This window comes from Fukomys damarensis, unplaced genomic scaffold, assembly GCF_012274545.1.
Source record: "Fukomys damarensis isolate Sample0158 unplaced genomic scaffold, DMR_v1.0_HiC HiC_scaffold_16, whole genome shotgun sequence".
Classification (NCBI taxonomy): domain Eukaryota; kingdom Metazoa; phylum Chordata; class Mammalia; order Rodentia; family Bathyergidae; genus Fukomys; species Fukomys damarensis.
Genome location: NW_022900928.1, coordinates 132396204 through 132420484, shown reverse-complemented (window position 1 = coordinate 132420484; position 24281 = coordinate 132396204). Strand labels below are relative to the sequence as shown.

Sequence of the window (24281 nt, the reverse complement as noted above, 5' to 3'; positions counted from 1 at the left end):
CACACTCATGCAGGTCAGTAAGTGGAGAAGGGAAGAGTCTGCCCTGCAGGGGAACTCCTGACACTTACAGATACTCTGTCCCAAGGAGCAGCCGTACGCACCCTGCTCTCACGTGACTCCCAGCCACCGAGTCCAGGCCAGGGTGGGCAGAATACTCCTCAGTGCAGACCTGACGGCCGAGACCCAACTCTCACTGTCCCGGTCCCAGCAACAGTGTGCGCCCTGACCAGGCTGTCAGCCTCCCCCAAGCTTGTCATCCACTGCCGACCCTCAGAAAGACAGCAGGCCAATTCCACAAGAGGGAGCCATGGCGAGGCCTGGCAGGTGGGCCCTGAGGCTGTCAGGGGCACGCAAACGGCGAGGTCTGAGACAGCGGACCCCAGAGACGGAGACGTGACACCGGTGTCGTGTGGGCCCTGGGACAGAGAGCAGGCAATAGGCCGAAACCCAGGAAACAGGAAGCAGAGACACGGGGTGGGGAGGGGATTCGAAAGAGAACGGATGTGCTAAGTCCAGGTATCAACTCCACAAGAGGGACAGAATCAGTATGGCCTTCAAGCGTGTGCTAAGAAAACATTAAAACTGCAAAAAACGGAACCCTCAGGAAATCCAAATGAAGTACAGACTTCACTCAGGAGGTATCAAAATGATTTCATTAATTATAAGATATGTGCCCTACTAAGGAAAGATATAAACATATATATGAACATAGAAGAACTCTAGTATTTCCTCAGTTTTTCTGTAAGTCTAAGGCTTTACCAGAAAATAAAGGCTATTAAAAACACCCGAACAAGCACAATGGACAAGAACATGGTGTTCTCTCCCCATTCATTTGAATTGTTTCCATAGTGTAAAATGCCGGGAGGCGCACACCAAATTAAGGGCCAGGAATATTTTATAGCTTGGAATACAGACAGGGAACTACTACCTCATCACGATTTATCATTCCTCCTACTCGCTAAATTTTACAAATTAAACACAAATCGAGCACTCGTTGTGGCATACACAGCCCATAGCCCATGTGCTGCTGAGCCGCTGAACGTGGTCCCAAAGGGGCTGTGGTCCGCTGTGCCTCACTGTGGGCGGCTCTGAATCTCCAGTGCTGCACACATGCCCATCCTGCTGGGCCGCAGCGCTGTGCCAATTGGTGTCTGTGCCTGGATAAAGTGCTATCTCATTTAGAATGTCAGGACAGGTTTCAGAGCTATTTGTTAGCTAATGTTCTTTGGAGCAACAGTGTATCAATACCAGTTTTTGCTGGACACTGTGTTGTCACCTGGTAATCCACTGGGAATTTCACACCTTGTTTGACCAAACTTTGGCTACTTGTAGCACCAGCTCTTAAGGATTATTAGGGCTGAGCTTTGCCTCATTGAGAGAAATTGCTCATGGTGAATTCAAATGCCAACATCTAATCAGCACAGTGCAGTGGTCTTCTACCAACAGCGACAGAACCAAGATGAACACCTGAGCCAGGATAAGGTGCCTTTGTAACACAGGGCCTCCGGGAAGGTCGGAACTCGGGAATAGCCTCGGGACCCCAGGGTACAGAAGAATGATGATAAATCCATAGGAAAAGAAAGGATAAGGCATGGAGAAAATACAGCAAGAAAGAGAAATACAAATTGCTTTACTCCATAGAATTGCTAAGTTCATAGTCTTGTGTTTCAACACACAAATCTGTAACACATGTGTAGTACCACTGGTATACTTTTCATATATTATTACCTTTATTCATCCTCTTTTTCCTCTGCCATTTCCTCTTTCTTTCCCTCCAATACTGGGGATCGAACCAGGCCCCCTATATATTCTAGGCAAGCTCTCCACTACCCAGCAACATCTCCAGACCTTCTTGTTTGTTTTTAACTTTGAGATAGGGGCTTGCAGTTGCTCTAGCTGACCTTGACCTTGGTGATCTTCCTGCCTCAGCCTCCCAAGTAGCTGGGATTCAGGGATATACCACCACGCCTATCCTCCCTTTTCAGTTCTTTGACTCAGGGCTCTGTGTAGCTGACCCCTCGCCAGGGTATGGGGACCGCTCACCCTGACGAGGCAGCACACCGAGAGGGGCAAACGGCTATCCAAAGAAGGAAGACAGCAAGAGACGGGAGTTGGCCAGTGCAACATGGGTGATTTTCCACTCAGTCTGTGGAGTCCTGGGACCCGCCACGTGCCATCTTTCAGGGAGCAAAGCAAGAGGAGCGGACACAGCGCAGGTGCCCCACGGTGTACGCCTGTTGTCCAGCTCCTCCAACTCCCTTTCACACTCACAGAGGAAGCTAAGGTGCACTTAATCTGAGACCATACTGAATTCAAGGCAAGAACGAGCGTAAATGAAATCCAAGGGCGGTATGAATTTATTTCTGTAGCTTTTGGGAAAGGTGGACAGTTTCACGGCACCGGGATTCTCAGGGTGGCTCGCACAGCTCTGTCCATCCCGAGTCTGTTCCTGCCTTTCAATATTTAAGGGACAGGTGAGGAGCCCCACCCCCAAAGCCCAAGTGGGGAGACGGGTGCAGTTGTGACTGGGAAACCCTGCAACAAAAGCCAATCCCCACTCACGACGAGGGGTGGTGGGACCTGTTAACGTTCTTCTCGTGGCTCTTGTTACATAACTGGCCTATGAGGCAGTTGCTCTCTTGCGCTCCAGCCACTGCTTGCCCAGGGGAAGCCGACTCCTCCTTGTACGGGGCTGAGAGAAAACTTCTCGTTCTCTCCCGTGGGCTCTGGACACAGATTCCTCCATATCTGCCTCATCCTCACGGAGTCCCTGCCGCAAATTCCAGGACAGTCCAGCTGTCAGAGCATGATCTAAATGTGCAAGTGCAGCTGCCGCTCAGGCAGAGAGCTCCGCCACAGAAGAGATGTGGGAGCACTGGGGATATGCGTGCAGGGACCTCCCAGCAGTTCCGTGCTAACTGAAAACCACGCAAGCTCTACGCAGCTGCAGGCAGCTGTCAGTGGCTTTTGGACACGGAACACTATCACACTAGGGAAGTAAAATGTGTCTGTCTATCGCCTACCTACCAACAATTCACACACAAACATAAAAGATGCACTCTGCACCTCTCGGTATGAACTCGCAGCTCTCTCCCACCTGATCTCCCCGTCTTCTCTCCTTTCCTCTTCTCCACATCAATTCCATCAGCAAATCCCACCAGCTTGTTCCTGAGTGACAGCCGGCATCTCGGTCACTACTGTGCCTGCAGGGAGGCTGTCCACTCCTGCCCCTCTGCAGTGCACCCCGCATGACCACCGGAAGGAAGGGCACCTTCAGAATGTCCCCGGGCCACATCACTCCCCATGCACCCTCCACTGACTTCCCACTGTGCTTGCAACAACTCAGAAAGCCGAGCACGGCACACTCGTGTCCTGGGGCAGCTGTGACAAAGCAGCACAAACCAGAGGGCTTAAAACAACAAACACTCAGCCACACATGGTGTTGCAGGCCTGTAATCCCAGCACTCTGAGGCTGAGGCAGGAGGACTGCTTTAAGTTCAAGGCCAGTTAGACCACGCAGCATCTCAAAAACAAAACAAATACAACATACAAACAAACAAACAAACAAACAGGACACTTGCTCTCTCATGGCTCTGGGGGCAGAGGTCCAGGGCAGGGCCTGTGCTTGTCTGCCTGTCTGTCCGTCTGTCTCTCTTAGCTGCTGACAGTGATCACATGCTGATACTGCTTGTTCTGTGGCAGTCACTCCCATCATTGCCTCCATCTTCCTGTGGCCGCAGCCTCTGTGAGGGTCTCACTTGTAAGGGTTCACCTGACTGCACTGTGACCAATCACACCTGCAGGGACCCTGTTTCTAGGTGAGGTCCCACTCCCAGGTACGGGGGTTTAGAACTCCTGTGCAATACCGCGGTGGCAGTGTGGTCCAGCCCAGCACATGCATGGCTGCACAGTCCTTTGGCGACCCAGACTCTGTCGCAGTCCCATGTGCTGTGTGCCTCGCTCACCTGGCCTGGTCCTCTCAGCTCAGGACCTTTCTTCTCAGTCACTCCCTGCACCTGAAGACCCTCCCCACAGGCTCTCACAGCAGGCTCCTTCCATTGTTTAGGCTGCAAATTTCTAGGCAAAGGCTGGGGGGCGCGGCTTGAATGAACTATTACTGGAGTTCACATAAGCAGTATTATTTTTGTAACGGGGAAGAGAAATATAAGAACACAGTATGCAGCTCACCAATGATCTAGAGGCGGAAACTAGCCTGACGGAGGTGTCTCCTTCCCAAGGTGCTGTGAATCTGCAGACAGAAAACTGTCTGGTACCTGCAAACTTGGCGCTTCTGACGACTGGCCCGAAGGCACAATTTCTGACAGTAATTAGAAGCAGATCTATTTTCTGCAACACTATTCCTTTACTATTCTTTGTAAATAAGACTGCTTTTAATCCAAGCTTTGCAAACCACATTCCTGATGTAGAAGGTGTGAATTGGACATGCACCGAGACTTCTGAAAAATGGCTTCGGATCACTCCACGCAAATGTAAGTGATGCAAAGTGGAACATGGCCCTGCTGGACACTTCTAGACCTGACCCTGACCACAACAGCAGAGCCTGCAGGCTCCTGAGCTGCCATTACCAACCACCTCATCAACACCATGGGTCGCCATGGTCACCATACAGTCGTGGCCCCTACTCCATGTCCTTCACCATCACCATAGTCACTATCACCACGGTAACCACCACCATCACCACCACAACTGCCAGCAGCTCACCACCATCACCTTTACCTGCCATCATGGCCATCACCACCATGAGCGTCATCACCTAACGTGGGCTGAGCCGGGCGCTGTGCTGGGAACTTCCCAGTCTTCTCCTGGTTTTCACAGAGGTCCCAAGAGTAAAGACTGCTTTCACCTCCAATTGAGGGATGAAAGGACTCTGTGTGGGCTCACTCACACACCTGCATTCTCAGTCCTGTCCTTGGAGCCAGCAGTCCTCTACCTAGGCTTTAGTGATCTTCAGGTTTCCCACCGTGGTTACAGGGCACATGGCTTCCTAAATACACAAAGATATTTCCGCCCCTCTGTAGCACAAAGTTAGCCTGAGCTTTTGTCCTCTTCTGCTGTCGCACAGTCTTCCTCTACAAAGTGATGGTGATGGTGGTTATCGGTCTAAAGATCCTTGCTGGGCAAAACGAAAATTCGGTCCATCTTCTGTCAGCCCTCCAAGCTACTGACGAGATTTAGTTAATCCCTGAAATGAATAATGTTGGGGTCTGCTTCAGGATACCAGAATGGGCACTAGTGAATGAACTGTGCCCAAACTGCTGGTCCCTCACGTAAAACACTGGCCCCAGGGACCCCGAATGCTAAAGGCGAAAGAGGCCAAAGGCTCACACTCTACAGAGAAGGCACTTAATGCTTCCCCAACAAGTCTGATCCTGATGGAAGGGAGCAAACTACTCTGGAAGACTAGAGCTTTCCACTCCAGGACACTTGGAACTTCTAGGCGAGAAGATAGGCTTTTTTTTTTTTTTTTGAGACAGAGTCTCACTATGTAGTTGAGACTGACTTGGAACTCACTATGTAGCCAAGACTGGTCTCAAATTCACAGTGATCCTCCTGCCTCAGCCTCCAGAGTGCTGGGATTACAGGCGTGCACCACCATGCCCAGTTTAGAAGCTCTGGAGACCGTTCCTTGTTAGACAATAAACAAATACCTTGACAGGGTCAGCCTGAAACCCTGGGTCATCACCAGGTGCTCAGTACAGATGCTATGGGGGCTAAAGATACAAGATGCAGCCCTGGGGTCCCCAGAAATGTATGCCACACTGAGAAATTACCCTAATGTTAAGATAGCAAAGCTTTTGAAAGTATCAGGCTACAATGCAGAATAATTTCTAAAGCCATTATTTAAAAAGTGTTTTACTACAGACAGTATGCACAGACAGTAGGTCCGCTTTATCTGCAGGGATTCAGTTGGATAACCAAAGCTGTGAATAAAACTAAACACTACGTACACTATGTTTTCTCTTACATGTACACACCCATGCTTATAAATGAGGCACAGTAAGAATCAAGAACAGTGACTACAATAGAACAATTCTAAAAACACCCTAATATAATAAAGTCACCACCGTCACTACTCCTTCACATTGAGGCCATCATTAAGAAAAACGGAGGCTGCTCAAACACAAGCACTGGACACTCTGGCAGGGGGTCTGATAATCAAGACTACATAGTGATTAACAGGCAGGCACTATACATGGGGTGGATACGCTGAACACAGAGATGATTCTTAGCTGGGACAGGAAGGAAAGCGAAGGTGTGAGATTTCACTGTGCTGCTTAGAAAAGTGCAATATAAAACCCATGAATAGTTCAGAGCTGAAGTTTTCTATTTTTGAAACCACAGAAGGAAAATCATAGATGAAGAAGGACCACTGCACAAATGTATAGAAGACTCACACACACACCCATCTTCTCCATTAGTGGCTGAATCAGGGAGCTCTGGTAAGATGGTAGAGTAGCGATGACACATACACTCTGTGATTTTTTTCTCTCCACTTAACTAGTGGTAGCATTTTTTTCTGATTATAAATTAGACGGGTAAAAAAATAAACGCTGGCAAAGGTCAATCTTTCTTGATGGCTCCCTATTTATAAAAATCACACAAGTGCCTTTTGATGACCATGATTTGGCACTGTTCTAAAATGACTGTTTCCGTGAATCAGAGCGTCACTTTCTGACACTGCTGCTACCAGATGTACACTTGGATATCAGGAGGGGAGCTGAGGCCGCACCCTCTTCTCCTCCCCCAGCTGAAAAGGCGCCCCCAACAGGCAGCCAAATGGTTGGCAGGGGAGGGCTGTAACCCCAGCTGGAAGCCAGCGACGAATTAGGCCTGCATTGGAACACCGCCACTTCTCTGATCAAGATGGTTGGCATTTAAATTGAAGTGCAAAAAAGGCCCAGCAGGAGGTAAAAGAAAAATGCCCACCCATTTAGTATTCTCCCAGCTACAGCAGAAATGAACTGTGTGTCAGGGGAGAAGTGAAAAATCAGAAGCTGCCCGTCTACGACTGGACTCTAATCTGCCGAGTGGTAGGGGGTGGGAGAACAGCACCCTTTCTGGAGGAGAGGAGGGCGGTGGCAGGGTCTCCACCCCAGGTGCCAGCATCCAGTGGCCACCACAGGCTGTTGTTAACCACGGGTGACTAAAGGACAATGCTGCCACTAATCGTTTATTGGATAATGAAACTGACACAACTGATAAAAGGCTTCAATCTTGAGAAAAATGATCGATCAGTTTACCGGCGCTGCTACCGGCGTGACAAACGGTCCGAGGGTCCCCAGTTAATCTCCGCATACCTGCCAGCCCATGTGGCGTCCCCGGTACGCATATCCAGATCATCAGGAACAGCTAATAATGCTGTGTGGGGCTGGGAGGGCGAAGCCTGGTGTTTCATCAAGGCTGATCTCCAAAGCAATTTGCAAAATGGATTTCTCAAGGGGTGGGTGAGAGAGAGTAGAGACAGAAGGGGAGAGAGAGAGAAGAGCCATGCCAGAGACGCATAAGCCGTAGCCTCAAGTCAGGAACCTAAGATCCGCTTGCCAGGTGAAACAGTCGCCAGGCGGGGCACAGAAGAGACGACTTCTGGTCGGCTCTGTGCCGTGAGATCTTCCCGACGGCCAAGCGCAGTCCCCAGCAGCAGAGTGACTGTCAGCATGGTGACACCGCATAGCAGGGCCACTCCCTGTGCACAGCATACCTGCCTTCCGCTGGTGACACACAGGCTATTTCTTTTTTTTTAAAAATATGGAAGGTAGTGGGTAGTGCCCCTTTAAGTAAATTGAAGATTTTATTTATAAGCAATATTCTAAAGAGCACAACTACTTCTATGGTGCTGTGTTCTGTCTCACTCTTGATTTAGTTAAAAAAAAAAAAGGTCAAATAAATTCATCATGCTTTCCCCCAGATATTCTTGCAGTGTGGAACTTTATGAGCTCGCTCCTCCTGCCTAGGCCTGTGTCACCGGGCTGCAGGTGAGTTGGGGTCTCAGTACACACCAGGCCTGAGGATGATGATGGTGACGACAATGACGTGTCTCTCCAAACCCGGGAGAGAAGAACACATTTCTACTTAGCCCACTGACCTACCGGCAGGTCAGCGCATAGGTCTGCATGTGTGAGTACTAAAGACCACAGCGGTGTGGAAAGAAACAAATTCTGAGGTGTGCCTGATAGAGGATGTCATCTTCAACCATCACGCTGTGTGGGTCCGACAAGAGATGTCCCTCCGTGTCACCGACCCTCAGGAATGCATGGAACCCCAGCTTGGAAAACACCCTGAAGGCAACGGGCCTCATGCATGAGTGGATTCTGGCCCTAAGACTACGAGTCAGGCTGAGAACAGACGATGAAACCATGTGGTTACTAAAAGGGACACATACTCTGCACTGTGTAACTCTGAAGCCTCGAAGGGGGCTTCAGAGGACCTGGAGGTTGGGTGCATATACGGTGGGGCATCCGCGGCCAGCAGGCAGCAGTCTGGGGGCTGCCTCCAGGCCACTGGAGCCGCTTAGAGCTGAAAAACCCCAGGGCCTGCTGTGGTTTGGGGATGTCCTGAGTTTTCCTATCTGTGAAACCCTATCAGCTCACTGAGCCCCGGAGGAGCAGCGAGGAGGCATCAGGACTGCACCCTTGGGCCAAGCCAGCAGTTTCCAAGTGTGTTTGAGAAGATGGAAGGAAGGGAGGGAGGAGGGCACACCTGGGCTAGGGCTGAGGCCAGGCTGGCTTCAAAGGCTCAGATAAGCTCAGGATTTTTTTAAACGGAGGGCTTTGCCGAGCCTTTCATTTGGTAACCAGTTGTCTCCAAGAGGAAGACAACACTCCCCAAACTTTTTCTTTCAGAGGGTCTTGCGGGATTCTGTTTCTGCAATGCAAACATTGGGCAGCAGTGGTCTGTATCACACAAAACTGTACTGGGAGAAAGAAAATACTCGGTCTCTCCATGGAGGCTCAGGAAGAACTCTGCTTCCTCTGCTTCCAAAGTTGGGGTCCCAATCTTCCCAGATTACGCTGAAGGGGCTGTAACCCTCCCAAATGTCTTTAACAGCTGTGACGTGGGCGTGGGGCAAGGCTGCCCCGCAGCAAAAGTGGACTACCAACCACATGTGTGTCCCATTCTGAGAGGCAGAAGGGACGAGACCTTGTGCTCTTCCCCCAGGGAAGGGCCAGGCCTTTTTCTCTCTCAAGTGTGCTGCACACCCTGCTGCCAGTTCTCAGGAAAAGGAGCTCCATCTACCGCCTGTTTGGTGACTCATCCACAGGTGCCAAGGACATTCGTGCTTGCCATCTAGGTGACGTGAAGAACAGCACTAAAAAACGCGTGCTGGGCTACTGAATGCGCAATCACTGATGACGACTGTCTCTGACATTTGAGAAGCGCAGTCGAGCAGGTGATTCTTTATGTCAGAATGTAATGCTCTCCACGAGTCTTTCTTGGGTGAACCAATAAAATCCAGAAACATACCATCCGTAATGTGGCTTCCAAGAAGAATGTTTTCAGAGTGCACACTGAATGCCAAGGAAGGGATGCACGTAGACCCTGTCCCTATATGGGGACTCTGCTGTCCCGAGAGCTGGGTCCTGTTCTTTGTGCTCAAAACATACATTCAGCAAATCCAGATGACAGTCCTAGTGGGCCAAGGACGGCGTCCGTACTTTCCAGGTAAGATCACCGAGACAGGAGAGACGAGGAGCTTGCCTGGCCCCTCAGATGAGCCCCAGCCGCTGTGGGCATCTGCCTGGCCTTGTCCTGGGGCACCCAGGGAGCCCTGCCACCGAGAAGACCAATGGTTACCCAGCGGATGCCTGCATACTGCAATGCTGGCTGATTCACTTTCACAGTCACAACCTCCTGGACTCACAATTCAAGAAGACATTACAGGAGACAATCAAGAGGCAGAAAGAACATTTCCAAAAGTCAGAGCGATGAGAAGAAATAAAAGCCTTCAAAGAAATATTTCAGCAAAAGGGAAATACTCATTAGAATAAGAAACTGCAGAATGAAATGCCTTAATTACAAGATCACCTCATATGACTGCCCTCCTTCCAAAAGCGCCAGGAGGGGGTGCCCTGTGGAAAATGCTCAAATCTTTTCCCAGATGTCAGAGAACTATGGGGATATGCACTGACCTCTCAACACTGTCCTGTGCAAGAGTTTTTCTGCTTATCTCCTCCTGTACATTACCAAATGGATACAGGCAAAAACAGATCTGTTTTCCTTGAGTCCCTTAATGTCCGGATGGTTCCTGGGACCACTTTTTGAAACAGATTCCTCTTGTGAGTTGGATACAGTAAGTCCTATAAATACCAGCATACAACGGGACATGGTTAAGAACCTAGAGAATATACAGATACTTTTATATTGCCCTTTCTAATTAAAGGGTGCAGAAATATGCAATGAGTCACATGCTCTATAGCCAGGATGCTGAACTGAAGGGAGAGCGAGCCCATTCTAAAGACCACGCCCAAAGGTGAACACGGAGATGGTGCACTGCCACATGAGGGACTCAGACTGCGCTGGCCATGCATGCTGGAACCCCATTGTCTCTCAAGGCTGGGCGCAGAGGAGCAGCTCCCATCTGCCTTTGTGTTTCTTTCATGTGACACTGGCCCTGGGGCCCACACACCAGGTGGGGAGACAGCCTGGCCACCTGCAGAGGTCCCTTGTAGGTGGGGTGGCTTCAATGTGCAAACGAGTTATAGGATGTATTCCTGGAGTCTGACCGAGGCGGAGGGCATCTGAGTCAGAGGCAGAAGGGAGCAAGTCGCCGAGGACAGTCACATAAACTGTAAGTATCCACCAGGGAGTCTGCGCCATTGGTGGTGAGAGGGCCAGGTCGGATGGTGGAAGGGATGGGCTCTGTCTCCTGCCCCCAGTACTGGCCTGGGCAGGAGCTGGGTACTCCTGTGTCGTTCCAAGAGAAACAGGGACAAACTGTCTCTGCCCCATCCCTGAGCCTACAAGAGCAGACAAGGTCAGGCATGCCAGAAACATCTGTCTTCAGTCCTCCCAGGAGCTGGCAACAAGATGGGTGAACACTGTCCCAGACCACACCACAATGTGTGTGTGTGTGGGGTGCTCTCCAGACCCAAGGGTAAGGGACCAGGCTTCCTGCGAGCAGTGGGTCCTCCTTGTCTTCCTGCTTCCCATTCCTACTGACGTCCACATGGGAGAAGTCTTTGGGTTGGGGTGGGGTGGGGTGTCAACAATGCAGCCGTGGATCTCAAAGTGGTTAACTGGCCCTCCCAGGGTAATTACAGGTTAATCACACAGCTGTCCTGCACACACGCAGGAAACTGGCCTGCAAGTAGGACCTCTCTCGTTCTCTGCAGTTGTGAAAACGCAGGGGAAAACACAGGGCTGTAAACAGTTTTCCCGATACACCCAATTTTCAAAACTCTGATCACTGGCTACTTGTAGATTCGGTATCTTCAAAGTGTCGTAAAAACACATTCTATCAGTCTGTTGGTGCATAGACAAAGGTAAGAAGACAAAAGGTTTTACGGGCTGAATGAACCGAATACTGCACATTTGAGAAACACTTTTTTGACTACGGAGTACAAAGTCCCTTTAAAAAAATGCCAACTTCATCCACAGGAAAAGTCCCGGATAAGGTGAGATCTGCAGTGAAGAGACAGACGCAAGCCTCCACAGGGAGGAAGGTCATTAGTGAGAGGCCGCACCGCCTGCTGGCTGTGCCTTTGGCCTCGAGCAAGTAGGCTAAACTTCATGACCCTTGGGTCCTCAGCTGTGACAATGGGGAAAACGGCCCTCATTGCCCAGGTGACTTGAAGGCCGCCAGGGGACGCAGGTAACAGGTTCATAGCAGTGACTGCTGCTCAGCAAAGGCTGAATATGGAACTGGGTGCAATACTATTTGCTAACGGTCAAGCCTGATGTTCTATTTTGTCACGGGTTTTCTCTTTGAAAGAGGGAGCATCAACTCTACATTTCAACTGAAAACATTTGACAGTGAGAAAGGGAAAACGATAGTCCTGTGTGCAACATTAAGTGAGGGGCTCTGGTAAGCTCTCTCTGGGCTGCTTCAGTAGCCACGCCTACTGTGTGTCACGGAGAAACAACTGAAGGGGAAATTATTCCCACCGCAGAGGGCACGAAAGCCCCAAATGAAAATTAAGTAAAAGAACAAAGCTACCTACTTATTTCATTAGGAAGTGTCAAATCAAGTTATTGGAAGACCCAGTGGAGAAATGTTCAGATTCTCATCCCAGCCCAGTCACCAGGCCCTGGGACAGCACGTCCTTAGGAATTGGAGACATTCTCAGGAGCATCTGTCCATGATTACTTACTCTGGGGTGCCCACCTCTGTGGCCTTGGACAAAAAAAAAAAAAAAGAAAAATGTGAAAAAAACACTGAAATTTTCCTCATGGCTCTAGACCGACGAGGAAGCGAAAGTCTTGTTTCTGACAACTCTCTTACTATCTGCTTAATGACACGCTCTTCGTCATGGGCAATGTCATGCATAATTCTGGCACAAAAATGTCCCATCCTTTCAAACATCCCCAGGTCAGAGACCAGAAACGGGACAGAGACAGGGTAGGGGGGCAGCTCGGAGGTGACAGCCCCCTTCGAGCACGGGGCGGCACGATGTCCCCAAACCCAGCCACGTCTACATTTGCTTCACTAAGTGTAGGAAGAGCTCATTACCTATCTTCCCACGGATGAAAGTACCTTCCGGTAATTAATGCTTTTCTGCCAAAACAGAAACTAACACAGCTCTCCTCAAGGCTGGGGCCTCCGGGGGATTAGTCTGGGAGCCTGAAATTGGTGGTCACACGACTGCGCTGGTCCTCAGTGCTCAACACGTGTGTTCGGCAGCAAATGCAGGAACCAGTGGGGAGCACTGTGTCATTAAGCAGGAATTAGACGGAAACAAGGGAAGCCTAAAAATTGACTAGGAGTTGGGGTATTCGAAATGGCTAATATGTCCATTTTTCACCTGAAGCCCTCTCCAAATGCAGTTTTGCTATTAAGCAAAACCCAAAGAAAGGTAATCAATTCCAACTAAAAAGCACTTACCCTGGATGACGGTGTGCGAGGCAGTTCAAACCCCTGGCTGCCTGCCAAAACCCAGGCTGCGGCCATCAATGTTTCCGACTTGCCGAGGAGCACAGGGGCCATGCATAATTGACTAGAAGATGGGCTAAAACTGTGCCCAATCAGTGTGTGATCAAAAACGCGTGGAATATTCAGCGCCACTTGGTTACACGACGCTCGTCCTTTCCCTCTCCTCATGAAATCTCTTCAAGGTCCACAGTACTGTAATAAGATCATTACTGTCAAGCGGTACGAATCGCAGGCAATGAGTCTTGGGATAGGGAGTCATACTTCACAGGCTCCCCTGGCCCCTCTCCCTCTCCCCTCGTCTCTTTTTTATTTTACTGCATGCGGAGGCAGCAGGGCGACGAGGTGGCGGATAATGATCACAGCGCTGTGTGGCGACTAGAAAGGCACTTTTAAGAAAAAGCAGAGAGAAATCAGCTTAAGAGAAACTAAAACATTTTCCCTTTGCTTTTCTCGCCCTTAAAAAAATTAAACAGAATTAAACTGTGTGCAGTAGGCGCTTTTCATGAATTGTGATATAATGTCATTGAGTCCAACCATCTGATAGATTTTCATATTGCAGCAGAGCCCATTACCCCACAGACAAATGGCCAATTTTCCCCATGTCCTGCGTACAAAAGCAGCCCTGGTTGAGTCGTGTCTCTGTGTGTGTGCATGGGGTGGTATCTGCTAAAGTTTCCACTGTACCTGCGTCTTTCATCAGTGGTACGCCCAGGGCTTGGCACCTGGTGCCTATTATTTGTCTTACACGCGGAGAGGCAGACTTGAAAGGGAGGAAGGTGTTAACACAGGTTACTAAGTAAACAGAGCTTATCTGCAGCCCTGTCTTCTCCTGAACCTTGGTGACACATCGCAGTAAAACGTGACCAGGAGCCACGGGGGCTTCGTTAGCGCTCACGCCAGCTGTTCAGGACTCAGATGAGTGGTGGGATGACGGGCGTCTCCATGGGCCACTCTTCTCCTGCCTCTACCCAAACACTTTCCTCGTCCGAAGAGCAAAACGCACATTATCCTTAGAATGGACACGGAAACCGGCTTGTGCATCCGAGTTAAATGTCCATGAGTCCAGAATGACTTCAAGAGAGCCACCCCGCCCCCCAGACACACGCTGGAGCCGATCCCACGGGTGTCACTGTTTGCAGTGAGGCGCACCTGTCATCGGAAGGTCCTGGTGCGCACATGCGCACAACAGAGAAAAGGAACCTGTTTGCCAAGAAGCAATTCCCCCACCACACAACAGGGCCCCGGAGGAAGAGGCCAGGCAAGATCAGAGGCCGCAGAGGAAGGCCGGCTCGACTTTTCAAGGGCGGTGGCGAGTAGAGCAAGGGACACCTCTAGGCACCACTGGGCTGCTTCTGGGGCCCGCAGCAGGCTCTGTTCCACACCCAGGTGGAGGGTGCAGGTGCAGAGCAAGACCCAGACCCCAGGGCATCGCTCAGTGGCTGGGCTTGGGCACAGTTCCTGCCTGCAGCTAACCCCGCCCTCCGCTGGGAAGATGGAAGCCCTGCCCCTCCCCACACTGCAGGGCCATCTTGGGGATGCCATGAGGACACACAGGCGGCCTGTGCTGAGGGGCATCAGCTCCCTTGGTGGGAACGGAGAGCCCTCTCTGTGCCACCTGCCACAGCCACACGTGACGGAAGCTGGAGACTGGCTCTCTGGGAGGTGAACAGGGGCAGCTCGGGTCCTCACAGAAGAGGTGGCACTTGCTCTGTCCCCCCCTCCACCACAAGTACATGTGACAGAAGGCCCCCAGGCCACAGCAAGGTGCCTGTCTGCAGGCCAGGGAGCCAGCCTTCCCAGGAGCGGCTCCTTCATCGTGGACTTCAGCCTCCAACATGCAAGGAATAAACCTGTGTTTCTGTTTGTTTTTGGATGCAGGGGTTCACTATGTACCTCAGGTGGGCTTCGAGCTTAGTGATTCTCCTGCCTCAGGCTCCCCAGTGCTGGAATTACAGGGGTGCACCACCACGCCCCGACCCGTACCTGCTGTTTTGGGGGCCACCTAATCTGTGGTACTCTGATACCGTGCTCTGAACTAACACGAACCCCGCTGGCGAAGCACTTTCACACTGGCTGGTCCGTGGTCAGGCTGGCATCCCAGGAGGAGGGAGGAAGTGGGCTGCAGGGTGGGAAAGATGGAGCAGGCTCAGCTGGAACCACAGAGAGTCGCTGGTGTCCTGGTGTCTGTAAGCTCGGCTGTGCGTGTGTGAGATGCAGCCCAGGAGCACAGGACAGCGGCGTGAGGCTGGGACATGGCGTTGTGGACACGCATGGTGCATCCTCTGCAGACTGTTTACCCTGGAACCCCTGTCCTTTCTCTGACAGGGAGAGGGTGTGGCAGGACAGTAGGTGAGGTATTTGCGCCACAAAGAGCACTCTAGTGGGGTGATGCCACACAACGGAGCCAGCCCAGATTCTCCGTCCGCAGGGACCTTGGTCCCCAGGGAAACACTGTCACTGCTACTGAGTTAAGTGATGAAGACCCTGAGCGCACAGGTACTGAGATCAAGAAGAGGACATCCAAGTCCTTGCCCCCAGCCTCCCGGAAGCTGCTCATCCGGGGGCTCAGAGCTGGGTGAGCTTCCATCCCAGGCGCCCTCTGGGGAAGGATACTGGCCAGACCCAGCCCCACAGGAGGAAAGGGCCCCTCTGTGGCCAGGCGGAAGACAGGTGCCGAGCTGCGCTGCTTTCTGTGTTCTAGCGGCTCTTGGATGCAGTGTGTGCTTGGCAAGCGTGAGCAGACCTGGCAGGGAACGGGGAGCTTGGAGATCTGTCCTGTTGGCCTCAGGAGTCTCCGCAAGACGCGGCAAGGATCCCAAGCCACCTCCTAAAATGGATCCATGTTCACTTTTCAGGTTTCTCTGCCTTGGGATAGCAGATATTTTATCCTGTATAAAACGGAAGCTGAACGTGTACTCCTCCTGTGCAGCACCCTGGGCATCTCCCAGGCCACCAGACACCTGGGGACCAGTGACCCCCATACCAGCCGAGTACCCTACTGCTGGGAACCCGCTGAGGGCAGGGCCACTTTGCTCACTTCACGTGCAGTACCAGGCACAGCACCTTGCCTGCAATAGTTGCTCAATACTGTCATGGGCTTCAAGCGAACCCCTTTAGTTTGTACAGACTTAAACATTAAAAGTACCAAAAATCCACTCCTGGCTGCCAGTTTATCACGATGGGAATCCTCTGTTCTGCTTTCTGCCACTGTGATTGACTCGTCTTTGTTTATTTCCAACCTGCAGACTTCCACAAAGGACCCGAACGTGCTTACAGCTTGTGCCTGTTTGTGACGGCCACACTGTACCCGGCAGGATGGCTTTCGAGTCAACAGTGCCCCAACTCCAATGTCAACGTCGACAGTAAACTATCCAGTCACGGCGGGTTCGTCCTCTCGCAGGCCAAGATGTCCCTGTGGAAAACGGCTCCAGTTCATGGAGAAGAGGCAAGTCCTTTGGGACGCCCTGTGCCTCCTGTCCCCAAGAGGCAGCCAGGAAGCTGTTCTGAGTTGAAGGATGGTTTTCCACACACACTGTAATTAACTGCTCAATGCAACGACTCTGACACACCAACACACTGCTCCAGAGGAAGTTTAACTAGGGAGATTCTATTGTAAGAAAAATTACTGTTGGTTATGGAGTTGGTCATGGAGACTTCCCACTGCTGGGGCTATCAAAATTTAAACAAGGGGTACACACAGGGAGTGCTGCTGGAATGTACACAGGGAGGAGAAGGAGGGGACGGCAGAGGGACACTGACTCCCACAACCAGTCCTCATGGATCTCCCTTCCCTTCTCCTCCACCTAACCAGGGAGAGCTCGAGTGGACAGGAAGTAGACCGGGCCACAGCAGTGCCTGGGCCCCCGACTTCCCCCGACATTCAGCCCTGAATGAGTCTTATTTGCATCCAAAGAGTGAGGAAAGATGAGAATGTCATGCTAAGACTTAGGAACTTATTATATACAACAACAAAAAGAAGAAACTGCCCTTCCAAATCCCCAAGTTACTCAACATGAGTGCGTGGCCACGAACACAACCAGCACCCATGCACAGCTTTCCTGGAATAATGAGTGTGCACGGGGAAACAACAACAAAAAAACAGCCGTGCACCATTCATGTATAATTCTTTATTTTCTCCTAAAGTGCTTTCCAGATCATCAAGTAATTAATAAAATAAAGTTTCCACAGGTAAAAGGTAACTGATCAAGAGGAGCACCATCTGTTTCCCAGAATCTAAGTGAAAACAAAACCCTGCCTCATGACTAATCCCGTCCCCACCACCAGGGTTTAGGCTGAAAATCGACAGCATTTAATGCGAAAGGGACACTCTCTGCAGAATCCTATTAAACGGAAGAACCATTATGTGCTAAATGTGCAGAATATACAATGAAGTTTTCCAACATGTTAGCTGCCCTTGACTGTCAGAGCTGAGCACCTCTCTGCCTTCTGGAAATCCACACACAATGTCCCAGGACCTAGGCACAGTTGCCAGCATGTGTTTTAGCTCCATATTGAAGCTCTGGGTTCACCAGGGAGAGAAAGGAACTAAGTTTTATTCTCAGAAGCCAAGCACGTGTGTCCCTGGTGATGGTTGCTTTGCAGCTGATGAAAGAACAGACCGATCAACAATCTCATTCGAAAGCATAAAGAAAAAGGCTCCGGAGTGACCTCTGCAGCGAACGACGTTTGTCAGTACCTCGGGCCACACCTCTGTGCTTGGCAAGTGCAGCCACGGTGAGCAATTCCTCTTCCACCAAATCAGGGAGGCTGTTTGTGGTGGCCCCCGGTAACCCTTCAGTACCCATCCAGGATCTATACCACTCGACGGTTCAGGAAAGATCCAGAAGGGACCACGAAAGGAATGGGATGAGAAGGATGGAATAAATGTACTTCTGAGACCTTTAGGACAAAGCGCCAGTGTGACCCCGAGGCTGAGGGGACCCCGGGATTGCTGCATACCCTCTCATATGACAGGATTAGGTACAGCCGTCCAGAAAGGCCCTGTGTTTTAAAGGAAAGATCTTTGCTACACAACTTGTAGATGTTAGGATCCGTATAAAAGTCAGTGTCTTTACACGGAATCTGAGAAACACCACGGAAGCGGTTCAGTCTGCTCCACTCCTGCATTCAAAAGCCGTTCCACATACCTCAAAGACTTGCTTTTCGCCTGGTGGAAAGAGTGTGAGGCCGAGCATCAAGAGACAGATCTGTCACCTACCAGCAGCTTGACCCAGGACAAGAAAGGCACTTAACCTCTCTCCACTTTCACTGGGCAAACAGGGAGATTAGCACTGCATGCAAACATGTGTGAATGTCATAAAACTAACGAGGACCACAGAGGCGGGGCCACAGAGCAGGACGGTGGGGACTGCAGCTTCACTCCGCAACAAACGCCTCTCTGCTGGATGCCTGACAACACGATACCCAGAAGGGGGGTGACCCAAAGACAATGCCTGAGATACCAGGTTATTACAGATGGAGAAATCCTCCCTGCCCAGGAGCTTCCTGTGCACACACCTGGACACTCGGGCCTGGCCAGGAGCATGGGCCACAGGTGGCAGCTGCGTCTCAGAGCCCCAGTTGCCCCACAGTGGCTGGACCAGTGCTGTGTCCATGGCAGGATGGAGGTCACTGCCTCTCAGCACGGCTGGGCTCCCCAAGTTTGCTTTAGACATCTGTACACGTCACGTTGGAGCTCCCACCCATGGGCTGTGCGTGACAAGTCGGGACCGCCCAACCCTCGGCATGTCTTCCTTCCCCCAGACGCACACCCCGGGGCACACCTCAGGCCCCGTCCTTCGTCACAACTCCTCCCTGCCACTCAGAGTCCGTTCACAGCAGGGCTGGCTCCTAGGCTCGCCTGTTTTGTGGTCCCTGGCTGCAGTCACCAGATCTGAGCAATAGACAAGGTTTTTTGGGGTATATTTAACAATTCTTATCAAATCAAATCCAAATTAAGTTCAAGAATATTACAGATATTTTAATTTTCAATGTTCTTAATGGTCTATTAAACAGGAATACGGGGAATACAAGCGGAAACAGGGCGGAAAGGCTACTATTCTTTTAATTTTTCTATTTTTCTGCAGTAAGGTGAGAGGATGTTGGTTTCCAAGCGGATATTTCCGCCTTCAGTGGCAAAGTGTCCCATCCTGACCTTCTTAGTTAACAAGGTTCTAAACAATCTCTAAGCATTCAGGGAGGGGAAAACAGGCAATCACATATCAATGTTGGATCACTAACCATTAATGTTGCTTCTCCCTGGGATTTTGCGGGCCAGACTCCTGGTAGAATGTTAACTTTTTGTCTAGTTTGTCTGAATAAAGGCATCACAAAGTTTCAGAATGTAAAGTGGGGGTGTGCCGCATGTGTGAAACACACACAGAGGCGAGAGAGAGCAAGATCTAATCCTGACGGGGTCCGGTGTGGGGCTGGCAGGAGTACAGTGAGCTCCAAGCCCGGTGGGTGTCGAGCAACCAGGGAACTGCACAGGGGTCCTCACGTGCCCACAAGGACATGCCCCTCACCGCCCCATGCTGGTGGCCTCTGTCTCAGATATGGGGACACTGGGGGACACATTCACCTTTCTGAGGCATCCCTGTGCTAATGACACGGGGTGTCACGGAGTTCACCAATTGGCTTTTACATTTTAGGGTCCCTTAAGTGGTACTGACAGTTACTTAAACTGGGCCCTGTGGCACACACCTGTAAGCCCAGCATGCTAGGAGGCTGAAGCAGGAGGACTCCCAAGTTTCAGCCTAGCCTGGGTAACTTAGAAACTTAGAGCCACAGAGCAACTTAAGTCTCAAAATAAAAGAGGCTGGGGATGTAGTGTAGTGCAGACGCCCTAGGTTCAATTCCTGGTACTGAAGGAAGTGATTTAGAAGCCCAGTGATGGACTTGGACATCCAAACATCCTTTCCTCTGATTAGCAGATATGTGTCAATCAGATTCTGTGTTGGAACCCCATGTATTTATAATGAGAAGTTCTCTGGTCAGAGTTTGTTTCTATAATTTATCAGGGTCACTGAATGAACGCATCTTAAGCTGCAAATGTAACAAAATGATCATTCTGCTTAACTCTGGCAAGGCTCCTTGGGCCACACAGTACAGAATGTCATTTGTATTCTCCGGCAGAAGAGCCTCATGGGTGTGGAGCAGGTAGGAACTGGGGGTTGGGGGTGGGGGACACACACACACTCATGCACCAGGGATGGCACTGAGGTCCACGCAGGAAGTGCTGGGGACCCCAGAAGGGGCAGCTGTGGATGGCATACACCCCTGCCCAGAGGGCCAGAATGTCCACAGTACTTGTGAAGGACGAGACCTGCCCTCTTCCCACATCCAGGCAGGCACACAGCGCGGGCTAACTCAGCAGTACAGAGACAGCTTCTGGGAACCATCAGTGTCCCCAGGACCCCAAGTACATCTGCTGGCAGCCGTCAAGAGTTTCTTTTTCTTCCACTTGTCAGAGATTTGAGTCTAGTCATCTGTTCTACAAGGCAGACCAGATCCACAAAATTCACCCGCAGCTACCCGCTCTCTGAGGAGCTGCTGCTGTCTCCAACTGTGGGATTTCAGCCCGAGGCCGGGTGACAGAAGCCACACCCAGAGCCACCGGTGAGAGTTAGAAACAGAAATAGAGTCAGACAGAGCTAAACGATATGTATCTGCCAAAGACAAAATAAACCCGGCTCGCTTCCATTTCAAGAACAGCTTGATGTTCATGGCGCACTTTAAGGGGCCTGCAGTGATTAAGATTAGGAAGCATCTTGTACATTACTGAATCTAAAGTGAGTTCGATGGTAGGGCAATGATCTGACCTTGGAAATGTTAGAATGTAGAGGGAAATGTGCCTTAAAAAGATCAAGTAGGGCAGAGCTCGGCAAAACTGACTCATGCCTGATACGTCAACTTTCCTCAGGGGAAAGTGACACTTTTCCATGAAGAACTTACTCTTTCTTTTGGATTGGAAAGATGTCACTAGAAAAAGCAAGGGAGGTCCCCTTGGGCCCAGGCTGTAAACTTTCGAACAATGTCACCTATGCGCTCCTCCTGGCAGGGGCCCTGGGGTAGTTTTCGGATTTGGCTGCTCCTGTGGTGCCTGCCTTTCTGGCTTGTGTCCCCAGCTCAGCAGTGGCACCTATAATGAGCGGGAGCCTGTGACAGCCGGGTCCTCTCTGTCCCAGCCTGGTCACGTGCTATCCCAGTGCACACTGGGCAGATTCGCGTGAGCTCTGGGAGTAGACTCGGAATACCCCAGGGGTCTACCACGCTCATGGCCGCCTTTTCAACTTCCTCAAACTTCCAGCCAGCCGAACACACACCTCCTCGTCTACAGCACTGCTCCCATCTCACCCACGGCCAGCACGTGAGTGGGGTAAAACTAAAAGGTACAGAAGCAGTTACAGGTAGGCTTGGAAATTAGTTTCCACCAGTTTGTGATTTTAAAACAAAGTCACAGGCCATCTGCAAACACACGGCAGACATTAGGGGATGTTTACTGTGAAGAGAGGCAGGAGGTCCTCCTCTGTCCCCCGTCTGTGTGGCTGGAGGGCAGGACTGCTGGCAATGTGGCTGCCCAAGCCTCCTGTGCGCTGTGGCCGTGTGTGCCAGTGGGTTGGTGAGGATTTATCAGGGCTCAGCATCTGAGCCGAACCCTCCAGTGGGAAGGGCTTTGGTGTCTCTGGGTGCTCTGACCCATAATCATAATTTTTCTACATTTTTCTTTTGTACTTTTGAGACAGGGTCTTGCTCGGCAGTCCAAGCTGGTCTTGAATGATTTTCTACTCTCACTCGTACAGTCACAGCTCAGAATTCAGTGGCGTTGAGCCTGGTACTCCAAACGTCCTGGTATGAGACTTCTGTCCTAGCGCTCGCCACCTGCTTTGTGCTCTGCATGCAAGGCTGATTGTCTCATGACTTGCTAACCTTCCCAGCCCAAACAATCAGGTCGTACTTGTTTTTGGTTCTACCCTCGCTTCTTGGAACCAGGTAATGACATGCACCGAGGGCCCACTGAATGGGAGAATCTCCCTCATTTATCACATGAGAAACGTGGGTGTCAGTGCTCAGCCTGCGAGGGCAGGGGGTGGCAGGAAGGACCATGGAGAAGGAATGAGAAGAGTGTAGGCCAGGAGGCTCTGGTCCACACTCTGGGGCACCACATTCAGTGTCACCTCCAGATCCAGGAGGGAACAGGCCACTTCCCCTTACAGGGCCAGCACCTTGCAGTTTGTCCCTGAAGTTTGGGACATGCTGCCCGATACTCAGGAAAAGCACAGTGAAAACACAAAGGGAAAGAATATAACAGAGACAGTGCCTGAGGGCAGGGAACACTTGCTGAAGATAGACTTGCAAACACTAACTCATGTTACAAAACTGTTTTGAAATTTTAATCTTCCTTTGAAGTGCTTCGGTACCTTGTTCATTACAGCGGCAATGGTTTTGCCTCTCATCATGTGTGCATGTGTGCATGTGTGTGGGAGTGTGTGCATGAGTGTGCACGTGTATAAACCTCCATTTGCATCTGTGGGATAAAAAAGTAAAAATTCATTGGAAGGAGCCACTTCAGAAAGATCACATTCTGTGATCACGGACACAAAGGACTTAAAGAAGAATCAAGGCACACTCACAGCTGCGACCCTGCAGCACCCATGGAGCAAGACAGTGAAAGGGAACCAGCACAAGCATGTGCTGTAACGTGTCGCTGAAAGCCAGAGTGAGACGGTTGTCTTACTGAAAGCTAGGTCCAGCCAGTAGCAAGGACCCCTAAAGGAAGGTGATGGCTTGGTGTGGACCCTCATAGGAATGGACACTCTGGTCCAGGGTACCAGGCAGGTGAGACCACAGAACTTGACCAGGACAGCATGGGAGCCAGAGATAGCGTCTAGCGGTGACCAGGGACAGGGGTGAGAGTCATTTGAGTCGGCCAGGGACGAGAAGACGACCCTGGGATCCTCTTGTGCCACCACGGAAATGGGAAGCACATGTGGCGATCTGCACATGTTCTCCCTGGTGGCCTTAAGGGACCTGACTTTACAAACTGGGAAGGCGAGGGACATTCATGAGCACGGACACTCGCCCCCGGCCCCAGGACACCTTACCTTCAGCTGTGCCAGAGAGCCCGTCTGCTTTGAAGTTGCTGGTACTTTTCTTCCTCCGGTGCTTCTTTCTGTTGGCGTGGGGGGAGGGCGGCGGGTCGAGCTTGGGGCTGGTAGAGCTGGAGATACTTGGGCTGGAGCAAACGGAGTCACCCAGCCCCGTGTCTGCCGCCGGACCGGAAAAGGCAAAAGAATGAAAAGGTAAGGAAAGGAAGAAAGGAGGTCCGCAATGGCAATAGATGAATGTTTCTCTGACATCGTGTGAGGCCCTGCACACACTATCCAATTGCAAGACCACTGGGTTGGAGGCCCAGGGCCTTTGCACCTGCCATCCAGAAGCAGGCACTTGTTTCAGCACCACCGGATACCAGGGAGACTGAAAATTCTCTACTCGTGTGGCCCGAGTCCTAGACAGTTGTGTTCAGAACCTGGGATCTCTGGGACAGCGAAGTGGTGAGCATTAGCTGGGCATGTTGGGAATGAGATAAAGACACTCAGGAATTCACGGGAAAGCACCACCTTAAATGAACTGCTTTGCTTCTGTGGGTGCACAGGAGATGAGGTGTTCCAGGTTCTTTGTCCCCCCCCCAAACACTGCACATGACCGTTACATCCCTACGCTTTACAATGAGTGAAAACCAGAAAATGCTGGTTCTTTTGCCAATGTCCTGCAATAGTGCCTGGAAGTTGATAAAGTGGACCTGACCGTTTCGGTTCACTGAAGCCACTTAGAAAGGTTTTTTAAAACCAGCGCACAGATACGACCACTCACTGTGAGCCAAACTCTCTATTTATTATTATTTCTTTGCCAAAGAGATGGTCATGGAGCTGAGTGGAGGAGACCAGTGGTGTGTGCCTCCCGGGTCTGGAGCTGTCTTGATTCACGACACTAAAAACTCGGCCCAGCACTGCACTGCATTTGCTCAGAGCTGCTTCCTGAGCACTGCGCACTAATCTGCCACTCTAAATGTTGCAGGATCATCCCTGAGAAAGCAAGAGTCAGAGCTGGGCCTCAGGGTGCCGCCACAGGGGCCAGGCGCCAACCATTGCCCTCATGCTCCCTCTGCCAAAGC

At 51.0% G+C, this 24281-nt stretch overlaps 1 protein-coding gene across 8 annotated transcripts in view; it reads right to left on the bottom strand.

Annotated features, from left to right (window-relative positions):
- Nucleotides 1–24281, bottom strand: part of Agap1 (ArfGAP with GTPase domain, ankyrin repeat and PH domain 1) — a 468989-nt gene that overhangs the window by 80302 nt on the left and 364406 nt on the right. For all 8 annotated transcript variants that reach the window (XM_033764720.1, XM_033764715.1, XM_033764721.1 and 5 more), the window contains one exon: nucleotides 23212–23373. In XM_033764720.1, the coding sequence (XP_033620611.1) occupies nucleotides 23212–23373 (162 nt within the window). The remainder of the gene's footprint in view (nucleotides 1–23211; nucleotides 23374–24281) is intronic.